This window comes from Helianthus annuus, chromosome 7 (genome assembly GCF_002127325.2).
Source record: "Helianthus annuus cultivar XRQ/B chromosome 7, HanXRQr2.0-SUNRISE, whole genome shotgun sequence".
NCBI lineage: Eukaryota > Viridiplantae > Streptophyta > Magnoliopsida > Asterales > Asteraceae > Helianthus > Helianthus annuus.
In genome coordinates this window covers 94,332,273-94,345,387 of record NC_035439.2, presented here as the reverse complement: position 1 = coordinate 94,345,387, position 13,115 = coordinate 94,332,273, and the positions used below count along the sequence as shown (strand labels likewise).

The 13,115-nt window shown below is 35.7% G+C and overlaps 2 protein-coding genes across 2 annotated transcripts; both read right to left on the bottom strand.

Moving 5' to 3' along the window:
* Nucleotides 1–3,592: 3,592 nt before the first annotated feature.
* On the bottom strand, nt 3,593–5,322 carry LOC110866655. The gene is made up of 2 exons (XM_022115797.1): nt 4,782–5,322; nt 3,593–3,597 (listed from the first exon to the last, which is right to left on the bottom strand). Exons 1-2 carry the CDS (start codon nt 5,320–5,322, stop codon nt 3,593–3,595), a joined length of 546 nt encoding a protein of 181 aa, XP_021971489.1.
* Nucleotides 5,323–5,334: 12 nt separating this feature from the next.
* On the bottom strand, nt 5,335–7,199 carry LOC110866654. The gene is made up of 2 exons (XM_022115796.1): nt 5,847–7,199; nt 5,335–5,607 (listed from the first exon to the last, which is right to left on the bottom strand). The coding sequence occupies exons 1-2, from the start codon at nt 7,197–7,199 to the stop codon at nt 5,335–5,337; spliced, it is 1,626 nt and encodes a 541-aa protein (XP_021971488.1).
* Between the last annotated feature and the right edge of the window lie 5,916 nt (nt 7,200–13,115).

The following is a 13,115-nucleotide window of genomic DNA, read 5'->3' as shown; positions in this document are numbered from 1 at the left end:
GTGAATTTCTATATCACATAATCATCCAAATTCAATTCCAACCCGAGTGATCTCTGTCTAATCCGATAAATCATTGCGTGTAACCCGCAAATAGGTTTATCTGATAGTTCTCATACGATTCAGAGATTAATCCAGGTTTTTCACAAACTTTGCAATTTCAATTCGGGTTCCAGGTTTGTTAATTCCTTTGAAATCACTTGTTCTAGACCAGTTATACAACAAGAAATTGTCGTCAAACAACCCTTTCGTTGATGCCAAAACTCCACAATTATATATATAGCTTTTGGTTTTAAGCCACTATTAGTTATTTATCTGAACTTTATTTTATAAACTAAATCAAGGTATAATATTGAATACACATTTTTTTTGTCATATAAAGAACTATTTTAACAAATATAAGAATTAGACATAGTATACATGTATTTTTATTTTTCTGTAAGGTAAAACTGAAACTTATGTGTTTGGTTAGAAATTATAATATGTATATTAGTACCACTTGTGATAATTGTAGAAGATATTTATATAAGATAGATAACAATGATTTGCTGTTTATTTGTGAAATAAACATTTAAATAAATAAATAAGGGAAATTGGCTTGTAATAATCTTTAGTAGACGTCATTGACCATTGACAGTCTCACTTTTAAATATTCCCTTTGTTAGTCTAACCTTTTACCTATTTTTCCTCTACCAGTCCCTCATTAAAAAACCTAGTTAAGTTTTTTTTTTCCCGAATTACAAACATATATTTTAGGCTCTTGACCAGAACGACGATACAAGTTCATTGATGTAAAAATACCTTGAAACTGTGCTCCAAACGACTTAATTTTTGTTAATTGAAAGTTTAAACACCCAAATTAAAGCATCGTTTTTGTCGTTTGTAGCACCGTTTCGAGATAAATTTTACATCAATGGACCGTACGTCGTTCTGATCAAAAGCCCTAAAACATGATCTGTTTGTAAGGAAAAAACTTAACTCCGTTAAGTTTTTATAACGGGGAACCGGCGGAGGAAAAATAGGTGACATGTTAGAATAGGAGAGAGAATATTTTAAAATAAGACTACCAATGACAATGACATCTACTAGGAATTATTACAAGCCAATTTCCCAATAAATAAGAAAAAAATATATAGATGAATTAAACATATTCATATTGTTATTTGAAACTAATTATTTTTATCCATTATAATATATAAGAAGAACAAATACTTTAAGCGTTTACCAACTTTTAAAAATTTGATACAATTATTTAAAAATATTATTGACTTTAAGCCAACTTCTATCAAGATTTTTAAATGGTCATAAATTTTTTTCATACATTACTTTTTCTTTTTAAAAGTTACACCATAAAAAAGGATTTATATTCTTTTTAAATTGAGTATATATTACTATAGGTTTTTTCTTAGTAAAAGAATTTTATATGATTACTCATGTCTATATTCCCCACTAAGACCATACGTAGTCGTTGGAGTGAATAATGCCCCACCCTAGGGCGTTTTGCGCCATGTGGCAGCCTAGTCAGCAATAGGGCATTATTGTGCGTTTTTACAAAATGGGTGTAGTGGGGATTGGAGCATTATGTTAAATGAGATGTAAAATAATTAAATAAAACAAAAACCCTCAAAAAAATCTTATTGGATAACAAAAAGGGAGATGGAAGGTGATTTGACAAGGAGAAGGGGGCAAGACGTGTTTCAAAAAACGCCAAGGGGGCTTTTTTCCGAATAATGCCCAATAACGCCGGGGTGTAATGGTTTGGGGGCGTGATCCGGCGTTTTTTTTTTTTTGAATTTTTTTTTTAAAACAAAGCCCCATTACGGGCGGTCCAACAGTTCTTTTCTTTGATAGTATTTTCCTGAAACTGACATAAATCATCGTTTAAAAACATGTCCCTAAAAATATAGTTTCCCGCAACTTCTTTAGGCAAAGAATAAAGATGACCTTAAGTTCTCCATTATTACAACTAGGATATATCCCGTCGCGTTGCGGAGGTGAAGTATGCTCTAGTATGATGACGATTCATTAGGATATATTATGTCCTTAACGAAATTCAAAATCAATCGGATTGTAGATGTTTTTTTGTCAGGTGACTTATTCAAGACGTAAGAGAGGTTAACGGGTTGACCCAGTCTAACACAAAAGGGAAAACACTTGTTTGTGTACATATCTTGCACCAGTTTGGTAAATGACAAATATGAAAACAACAACCACTACTTTGTAATTCACATGTGCATGTAATCAACAAATATTTAAGATTCAAGCTGCTGCTTGCCTTGACGCCTCTCTTCCGTGACCTGTCCCTGCTGAGCTTGTATGTGTTGCCCTTGACAATATTAAAAGGAAAGTATTTGTGAACTGCTATAGATAATTAAAGCAGTATTATTAGTTAAGCAAAAAAGTTTTAAATATTAACATACTAACAACCTGCAAATGAAGTGTTACGTCTGTCGCATAACGAAGATGCTTTTTTGGGTTAGTTTCTTCTTTAATTACACACGAGCTACTTTCATCTCAGTTACTTGGTATACCCCTGCGAGATGAGTCGAAGCCTTAAATCGATACTTAACCTGACTCGGATAACAAAATAAACTGAAAAAATCTGAATACACTGACGACTAATCTTGTACGAAGAAAACATACTGATTTGTATCTGTTATGCAACGAAGCTGCTTTTTTCAGTTGACTTTTCCCAATTGTATTGTTTCTCTGAATATGAGGCTTCTTGTGGACATTTACCTATTCGTTTAGAAAGAAAGAATTATCCACTATTTTTTTTGTTAACTTAAAAGGGCAATTGAGTCTTTTTCCCTTATTAAATTAAAATGACTCAAATACTCCTGATTTAAGTCGCAAAACTGACCAAATGCCAGGGACGAAAATGGCATTTTAGTCAATTATAAATAATGAATAAATAAGAGAATATGATTTGGTACCCAACAATTGGATGGACAAATCTGTAGACGGTTTTTTTAGGATGGACGGCTGCATTGTTGAGTATATCTCCCGTTTTGCTTTCAAGTGCCCAAGCTGATGAATCCTTTGTGGCCGCCAGTAAAACGCTCTTCTCAAAACTATGCAAACTGCACATCCCAAAATGCAGAGAGATGACAGCGGTTGACAGTTCACTTGCTATATGTCTCTCTTATAATAATGCGAGCCCCGCCGCATCAATTACCGAAACCTGGGTAAAAAGTTTGCTACTTTAACGGGTAGTTAGAATGGGGGAAAGGAGTGGAAAATGATATCTTACGTATCGTTGATGCGACCCAACATCAATATGTTTAGCGTTGTGACTTGTTGTTATTGAAAGCACTGCGCCATTAACCTTCATGAGTTTAACACTTTGGATGATATTGCTTCCTTTCTTTGAACTTCCTGGTAGCAATAATACAAATTATATTCTATAATCATCTATAATTTATATATGTATTAATTATAAGCTATGCGGTTAATGCGGTAAAAATCAGATATCAGTCAAGGACCACTGTTTGAGATATAGGTTATCGTAGTGGGATATCAGTAATTTTAAAATGATGCAGAATTTATATATATGTAGCAATTTAACACTAAAGAGTATACTGACATGAAAATTCTAACCTGTATCACAACAGAAAATACATTAAAGCAGGCAATTCAAATTAAAATGTAAGATATTTTTACAGTCTGATAACGTTTATACTTACTGTTCCACTTTAATCTCCAGATATGAGGAGTCGTGCTTCCATATCGTAACATAACGCAATCAGGAGTACACCGCTTAATGTTCATTTATTATAACAACCTGCAGACAAGATCAACATTTTTGTCACCAAACAAAGTTGTTAAACCAAAATGAGTAATATGCCATTTTCATCCTAGTGGTTTGGCAAGTTTTCGACTTTCGTCCAAAGGTTTGTTTTTCCGTAGCTGGATCCAAAAGGTTTGTAATCTTGCCATTTTCATCTGGCTTGTTAACTCCATCCATTTTTCTCAGTTAAGTGAGGGGTATTTTCATCTTTTATGCTAACTTAAAGGGCAAGTCGGTCTTTTCCACTTTATATAAGAAGACCGAAAACCCTTGAAAAAGACCAAATTGCCCTTTAAGGTAAAAAAAGGCGAAAATACCCCTGACTTAACGGAGAAAAATGGATAGAGGTGATGTAAATGTTAAGCAAATATAAACTCACATTATTGACAAAAGTATCGCAGCTTTTGTTTGAGTGCATATGTGGTTTCCAATCTGAGAGCGGGCACTTCAATTGTGATTCTTGGTGAACCCAACTCGGAGGATATATTTTCAGTCAACATTTGTAGGAACCTGGGATGTGATTATAGGAAAAAAATCATGTTGAGATGGTAAGTAGATTAAATATATTAGATTGAATACAGTCAAAAATGCTGTGCATGAAAGATTAATATATTACAATGACAAAAGAAACATGTATGAAATAAGTGTTTTATGAGAAGAATCTGATGGTCATCTACTTTACCCATCAAGTCAGAGAAAACAACATTTTTGGTACAGTCTTGATAGGTGGTGGTGTTAGAAGGTATGAGAAGAATTTTAAGTGAAGATGGAGAAGTTGCTCGGGAAAGGGCAACGTATAATTGACCATGAGTAAATACTGGTTCAGGAAGATATATGCCAATGTTGTTAAGAGATTGTCCTTGGCTTTTGTTTATAGTCATAGCATAACATATTTTCAATGGAAATTGTCTTCTTATAAACGAAAAAGGTAAATCATTAGTCTTATGTATAAATTTAATTCTTGGGATATATACATGATTACCTGTTGAAGTACCTGTTATTATGCGTGCTTCTATGACAGTCGGCAATAATTGAGATATTAACAATCGAGTACCATTACATAGACCTAGCGTTTGATTTATGTTACGAATAAGCATGACAGGTGTATTGATTTTTAAATCTAGTTGATGAGGGGGGATGCCAGGAAAACTTAGCTCGTTTAGATATTCTTGTGGATATAAGGCATCAACATCTGTTGTGTTTTGCGCATATGGTACCATTGAATCATAACTGATATAAGATCTTGTTTCTCCAGGAGTTAGATTCAACACGATTTTGTTTATTTCATCTGCTGTTTCATTCTTTGGGCAAACAATGGCTCTATTTGATAAATTCTCAGCTGATGGATAATTAAGTATGAATTCATCATAGACAAAGTTGATAAGAGAACGGATGCCATTTTCACCAGGTTCAATTAGAAAATTAGAAGGAATCTGAATGGTCCGTGTGTTCTGTGGATCTTGCGCATCAGGATCTCCTACTAACCCATTCCCAATGTCTAGTAGCCATGAAGCGAAGTTGTTGGAATCTTGCATAGATGTTGGGTTTTAAGCATCACCTCTAACACGCATGTTCTCATTTAATGTATACACTTTGAAAAACTGCCATAAGTAGGACATTGGTAACGTTGAGGCAATGATCTCTGATCGTGTGCCTCTGGGTTTCACCGGGAGTGTTTGACGAAAATCACCTCCAAGAAGCACAGACTTACCACTAAATGGATGTGCAGCATTGTCAAGAATGTCTTTCAATGTTCTATCAAGGTATTCAAAACACCGACGATCACTCATCGGCGCCTCATCCCAAATTATTATCGTCGTCTGTTTTAGAAGATCAGCAAGTTGAGTATTTTTTTTATGAAATATGTTGACTGATCTGTTAATTCTATTGGTATGTGGAACCGGGAGTGAGCTGTCCTACCAGAGGGCAACAAAAGAGAGGCAATTCCTGAGGCAGCAACTGCAAGCACAATTTTGCCAATAGACCTAAAGAAGGATATTATTGTATTCCACAAGAAAGTTTTTCCCGTTCCGCCATGGCCGTAAACAAATAACAACACCTGAGTTTCACTGGTGTGTGGATGTATCGCAGCATTATAGACACGTAATTGATCTGCATTGAGGGTTGCGTGCATTTGAGAGTGTTGAGCAGCTAAAGCTGGTCTGTCATAAGTTGTTTCTTCCATTAGAAGTCGGTTTCTCAATGTTGCAAGGACAACCTCATATGGCATGGGAAGACCAAAATTCTTAAGTGACTTCGATGGAGTAGCAGATCTTAGAAGCTTTTCAATTTCCAACAATACTTGTTGTTGTAAATCGAAGTCATTTACAAATAAATTGGTATTTCGAGAAGAACCATTAATTGACAGACGTATGTCATCAGACATTTTTTTCCATTCAATTTCCCATAAAAGCAGATGTTTATTTACCTCGCAAAACAAAAGCATATGAACAAAAAGTGATCTTAATTCAGATGATGTGGCCCAAGTAGAAGCATCAATAAAGGCTGTTTGCCATTCTCTATCATCACCTATTAAACTCAGTGCCTCACATGCATCTCGAAAAGTTGCATGCGTAGTGTTTGAAACTGTGCGTATGTCTGCAAACGACTTACAACCTTTTTGATGACATAGCAACATGCGCAGATAAAACAATTCCCCTGAAGTGGGATGAACATACGTAAGACGTTCTATTGCTGGAGTACATAGTTGTACTCGATGAATCCATACTTTCCCAGATGCATCCCAGTGATATTTGGAAGGGTATTCAGTGTAGGTTAGATTTCGTCCTTCTGATTCTGTTTCTGAGTTGTTGTTAGACAACCACTCGGTTAAAGTCGTCTTCCCGAAAGACGGGTTGTTGATAATGGACTGTAATTTGCTATTGTCTCTGAAAGTGACGTTTTGCATTCTCTCCAAGTGGACTGCTAGTATTTGCACAGCAGGATTTCGTTCATGAATTGCGAAGTTCAAAATTCTCCATGCCGCCTCGTGTGGGCAAATAAATCTTCCGTCTACAAAATTTTTAATCTCATCAACAGACGAATGACCATTTGTGGATGTAGATGTTGAATCCTGTTCGGCTTGCTGAATTGAAAATCTAACACGATCTGCTCCTTTTGATATGTATTTGAATAAGTACTTAATCATCATGTTCCATCCACGGTATTCTACATTTATATGGGCGTTGAAACGGCTAGACAAACGTTTGTTATAAGGGACAACATAACCATTGTCAATTTGAATGCCATTCCTCAACACATGATGGCCATTGGGTGATCGTTTATAATGAACATATCCTTCCTTGTCAAACCAGGTGACAGGTTCGAAGTTTTTCAAAAAACTTTTGGAGCATGTACCATCACGCATACACGGAGCCTTTGGATTGAGCAATCCACATGGGCCGTGAACCATACACTCTGTAATAGTTTTATATAAAGAAGATTCTGTGTCAGGGTTTGGAAACTCAGCAGTAACATAGGGGTCATGTAGGACCAGTTTTGCGACCGTTCGATTGCGTAACGAACGTTTCACGTGCGGAAACCGTGAACGAACGTGACCGAACACACGATAACATACTACTAATGTGATTCCATTGCTAAATTGACGTGTACGGTACAAGAATCACAAATACAATACTTTCTCTCTCTACTTTCTCTCTCTAGAAGTCTTCTCCTCCAAGTTTTCTCCAAATCTTTCAAGAACTCTATCAAGAACTCACTAAAACTATGACATAACACCCTATTTATATGGTCAAGGCTTTTAATGAAAGTTCACATTAATTACAAGTTTGCCACCTTGCCATTTCTAACTAAATATGACGTTATGCACTTGATTCCTTCCGGCTTCTCACTACGACTCGGATTGACGAAGGCGATAGACAAAATATGCATCAACAATCTCCCCCTTGGATATTGCCGTAGTCAATCTCGTAGTGAAACTCGTAGCGACTAGACTTTCTCTCTCTTGAGTTCCTCTTGCTTGAACAGAATCCCGGTGGATCTGTCTTCAGCTTCCGTTGCTCTCTTTCTTCAGACTCTTCAGGCTCCCCCTTTCGTCAAGCTTCCGTGCTTTTGGGATCGACACCTGGCTTTGCGTATCAACAGATTGAATGTTGACGGAATCTTCAGTGAGAGTCTTCAACATGACATTCTCGGATATAGCTTGGTCTTCTTCAGAAATTCTGCCTGGATCTAACTTTCTTTGGCTATAACCTTCATCAGACTCCCCCTATCACTCTGCTAGGATAGTCGTCTGGGATTTTGTTACCACCATCGAAATTATCTCCTGGCTTCTCTCTGTTCAGTTCATCATCTCTGGTTCTGATATATCTCCTGGCTATTTGTAGCAACAGGATCAGAAACCTGCAAAACTCAACCACTCTATCACAAATCAGAATAATTGTGATTCAATTTAATGAATCAACTTAATCATGTGATACCGTTTTCAATTAACCACTGCTTCACAAATTCGAAACATTCCAATTTCTGATTCAACCTAATGAATCATTTTAAACATTTCAAATGACTTAACCAACCTGTCTGTTCATCAAGTTTAGCCTTTGAGATTTTGAAAATCAGCTCTTCACCATCAGTTGTCGAAAATCTTTTTGGATTTTTGAAAATATGAAACATAAATGCAAAGACAGAAATTTAAATGCATAACAAACATATTTTTGTGAGTTTGTGCAAGAGGATCATATCAGTTTTTGAGACATAACACAAGCACCGTTAAGCTTTTAATCGTTTTAAGTTCTAAACGATTCACGTAGATTGACGATATAATTGTCCTCTTAAATTTTCATACAATTTTCAATCTATTCAGGATATTATTTAGGTATTTTATGAACTTAGTTCAATTCATGTGTCCCACCTCTTGAATATACTCCCGTATCCAGAATCCCAATATTCAGTCTTACAGGTATGAACACTACAATGATGTCTGTACATAAATTAGGGGAAAGATGCGAGAACTGAGGGATCTCAGTTCAGAACTTCCGTTCAGCAGAGAGATATCAGCTTCGACTTAGCAGTGTGTCCCCTTTAGAGGATCTTTTCAGCTACAACAGATGATTATCAATTTTATTGTCTAATCAACTGAGGGCTTTATGCTATATTTCAAGCATTTTGTGGAAAGTATTAGCCAAGGACTAGGTCAGAACTACCGTTCAGCAGAAGTCCCGGAATAATACCCCAGACATCATAGAGTATAAACACCTAGTATATCAGAATACGAGACCTTTCAAACGAGATTTCAGGGGTTACCTATATATCCAAGTAGTGTTCCCCACGAATTTCATAAGTTTGAAATTTTAGGTTTATATCCCGAATAAATCTACTAAATGTACAAAAACCTATCGTCACATCATCAGTGAGACCGTTTATCACATTTTACATTACATTTCTTTAGCATGCTGTGATAGTCCACTGATTTACAATCATTTCCTCTTTTTTTACAACAAAACTCATTTTTAAATTTTTAATGTTTTTGACATTTTCAAATTTTCTATTTTTTTTAAAATTTTTCTCCCCCTAAAATCAAAATATGTTTCAATTTTGATTTTCTGAGAAAATTTGAAAACAAACTGTACAAACTTGACAACTTGATGAGAATCACTTCAATTCTCCATCCACTTGGCGTAAACAATCAGAACTCCCCCTCACAACAAACTATTTTCCCATTATGATTTCAAAACACTTAAGTTTGTTTTAATCAAAATGGTTTTTCCGGAAAATATTAGTTTGTTTACCAAACAGTTTAGGTACGGGGTTACTTCATCATCTTGTTTTCTACACAAAAATAGGAAAATCCAAGTACAAGTTAATGTCCTTGATTTACCATTTGCAGTCCAGAATCCTCTGTACCAATTGCGAAACATAAATTCGTCTAATACCTCTTGTAAGAAAAACACAAACAAACCTTTTTACCGTTTGTTTGATTGACGTTACCGATTAGAATTTTAGACAGATGCCGATTCATGATCCACGATACCATCTTGGGATCTCCGGCAATTCCTGCAAAATCTTCAAACACAGATTTAAAAAGATGCCGATTCATGCTCCACGCTTACAAACCTGGGAGCTCCGGCAAGGAGTTAATTACTGTTTTCGTCCCTGTGGTTTGTCAAAAATCACTATTTCAGTCCATTAGTTTAAAAATTGCGATTTCAGTCCCTATGGTTTCACTTTCGTAACCATTTTAGTCCACCTCGTAACCATTTCAGTCCATGTACTAACAGAATAAATGGATTGAAACGGTTACGAAAGTGAAACCACAGGGACTGAAATGGTTACGAAAATGAAACCACAGGGACTGAAATCGCAATTTTTAAACTAATGGACTGAAATAGTGATTTTTGACAAACCACAGGGACGAAAACAGTAATTAACTCTCCGGCAAGTCAGGTTTTTTCTATTTGAATAGTTTCACCCAAGCCTGACCAGCCTTGGGTGATTTTGAATTCTTGTTCAACAATGGTGGAAAGTTTTTCTCATCTATTGTTAAACTAGAATTCTCGACCTTTACCTCAACACATGGCTCCTCTGGCTTTACCATTCCAGAATCATTGCCTGAATGTGGCTTGTCTGACTTTAATGAGTCAGATTCATCGCCGACATGTGGCTCCTTTGTTTTCGAAGAAACAGATTCATCGCCAGGAAGTGAAAACTTCACTTTCTTCTTTTTCTCCTCTTTTGTCCTCAGATTTGCATCTGACGAATTCGGTTTTCTTGACTTTGCAATTGAGGAAGTTGATTCATCAGCACTCTTCTTCGATATGTCGGGTGAACCCGAGGACAAAATCTTCTCCAGATATTCTCTGGCCTTCTTCCTCTTCTTTCGCAGTTTGTCTTTTTGCCCCTGAGAAAGCTTCACTTTCTTTTCTTGAACTTTAGGTTCTTGGACCTTCTGTTCTTTGACTTTCTGGTCTGAAACTCTCAGTTCCTTTGGCTTGACAGTGACTGGTTTCTTTGCCAATTTCTAATTAACCCTCAATCTTTCACTTGATTTCCTTGGGCAATCTCTGGCAATGTGTCCTTTGATTTGACAATTATAGCATCTTCTTGTCTCAAATCTCTGTCTCTGGCAGTTAACAGCAATGTGTCCTTGATAACCACATTTGTAACACATTCTGTTATCGTACCAATCACCATCTTCATACCAAACGCTCAGATCAAAGCACTGTTTGGCTTGGTGATATTCCTTTCTCCTCTTGATTGTTGGATTTGTCTTTTGAGCACTGTGGTCAAACCTGCACCACTTATTACCAACAGATTTTGAATTTTCATTTTTTATTTTTTGTAATTTTTTCTTTTGATTGGATGATTGATCTGATGAACTTTTATTATCTTTTTGTTTCTGTTCCACTTTCTTCTTCAAAGGTCTTTGTTTAGAACATTCACCTTTTTCAGTCGATTGCAAAACAGTTTTCTGAAATTTTTCTTTCAAATTTAAAAACAATTTTTGTTTTTCTTTTTTAACATTTTCATCATCAGGTGTCTCATCACAATCTTCAACTTTGACAGTGTCAAAGTTTGTGACATTGTCACTTATTGGAACTGAATTGATCGGTTTTGGACAAGGAATATTCAACTTGTCGGATTTCATCGCAAAACAGATCAATTTCTTCTCAAGTTCATCTATCTTGATCCTGGAATTCTTAGCTTCTTCCTCAAGCTGAGATATTCTCTCAAGATGAGACTTGATAGAATTTTCATTCTCAATCTTCAAATTTTCAAGAACAGATGTTTTATCTTCCAGAACTTTTATCTGTTCTTGAAATTTTGATTCATTCGCTTTCAAGTTCTTGTTTTCCAACTTGATCCAGAAATCTTCATCTTCTGATGATTTCTGTTTACTTTCAATCTCTTTTTCCAACTCTTTAATTCTCATTTGAGCATATTCACCTTCTTTTTCAAGTTTGATAATTTTCTGAAGATGGGAATTTATCATTTTCTGTTTTTCAATGTTGTTTTTACTGAACACATTTCTCCCATCTTCAAGAATTTTCATTTGCTCTTCAAATTCTTGATTTTTCAAAGTTAAACTGTTACAATCATTTAACAGTTTGTCATTTTCTGCTTTTAGTTTCTCACAATTTTCATGTAACCAAAGAATCTGGTTTTCAGCAGCGTGCTTCTCGTCTTTCAGCTTTTTGACTTCAGATGCCAAACTTGCCATGTCTTTCACGAGTTTGTCATTATCAGTCTTGACGTTGTCACACTTAGAGCACACTGTTTCATTCTTCACCGATTCTTCAGCTTTTGGACTTTCTTCTTCCTTTGCTGTGAATGTACCTGCACAGAACATTTTAACGAAATCAAGAGGATTTCCATTATTATCAATATAACAACCTCTCTTAAAATCATATTTCATCACATGTTTTGCCCTGATACATTTAGTAACCCTTTTGTGCATCTCTTCAATCACATCTGAACTTAGATCTAGCACATTATACTCCAAAACCTTGATCAAATCTTTCTTTTTCTTTCTAACTTCAAGTTCATGAGCTTTAAGTTTGCTGATGAATTGATTTAGAGGTAGTTTTGAAAAATTTGAGTTCTCCCTTAAATTCTTCAAACATTCACCCCATTCAATCGGTAATGCATCTGCAAATTTATCCAATTTTTCAACATTTGACGGGTATATCTCATGATCTTTCATATAATTCAGTAAAACACTATATCGGTCTTTAAGATCATCCAACGTTTCGTCTTTCAAACACACAAAATATTTAAACCTTTTTGACCAAACATCTTTGCTCACTTTTCTATAACCCTCATCTAGATATCCGTGATGCCAATCATTAAATCTTTCGAAATAATAGTTCTCCTGTTCATCAAACATCATTGTCATTTTTCAACCTTATGTTTGTCGAAGATTCGTGAACCCGTTCCAATGAATGTACACTGTTAACTCAAATGCCCCCCAATTCTTCAAACAACCCAAACTGTGAGGCTTCAGGGATTTGGCCTTTCACTTTAGTAAATCTAAACGCACGTGGGCTTAATCAATCAATGACGAGAACAAAAATCAAATATGGATGTTTGGGCGGTTGTAAAGGTTAGATTGATTAGATTGGGCGGTGAAGTGGGCCTGGATTGGATAAAACTGATAGTGGGTTTAATCAATGGGCGGCAATAATTTCTGTCGGGATCGGACCGAAGATTTGTTTTGGGCGGCACAATTAATATCAATTAGTGATGTGGGTTGGGCGGTGCTTGAAGTCTAATTGGATCTTAATAAGGTAGTGGGGCGGTCACATTGGCTTCAGAATCCAACAATCTACATAAATGATAGTGGGCGGTGTATTAAGTAGATTGTATTGATTGG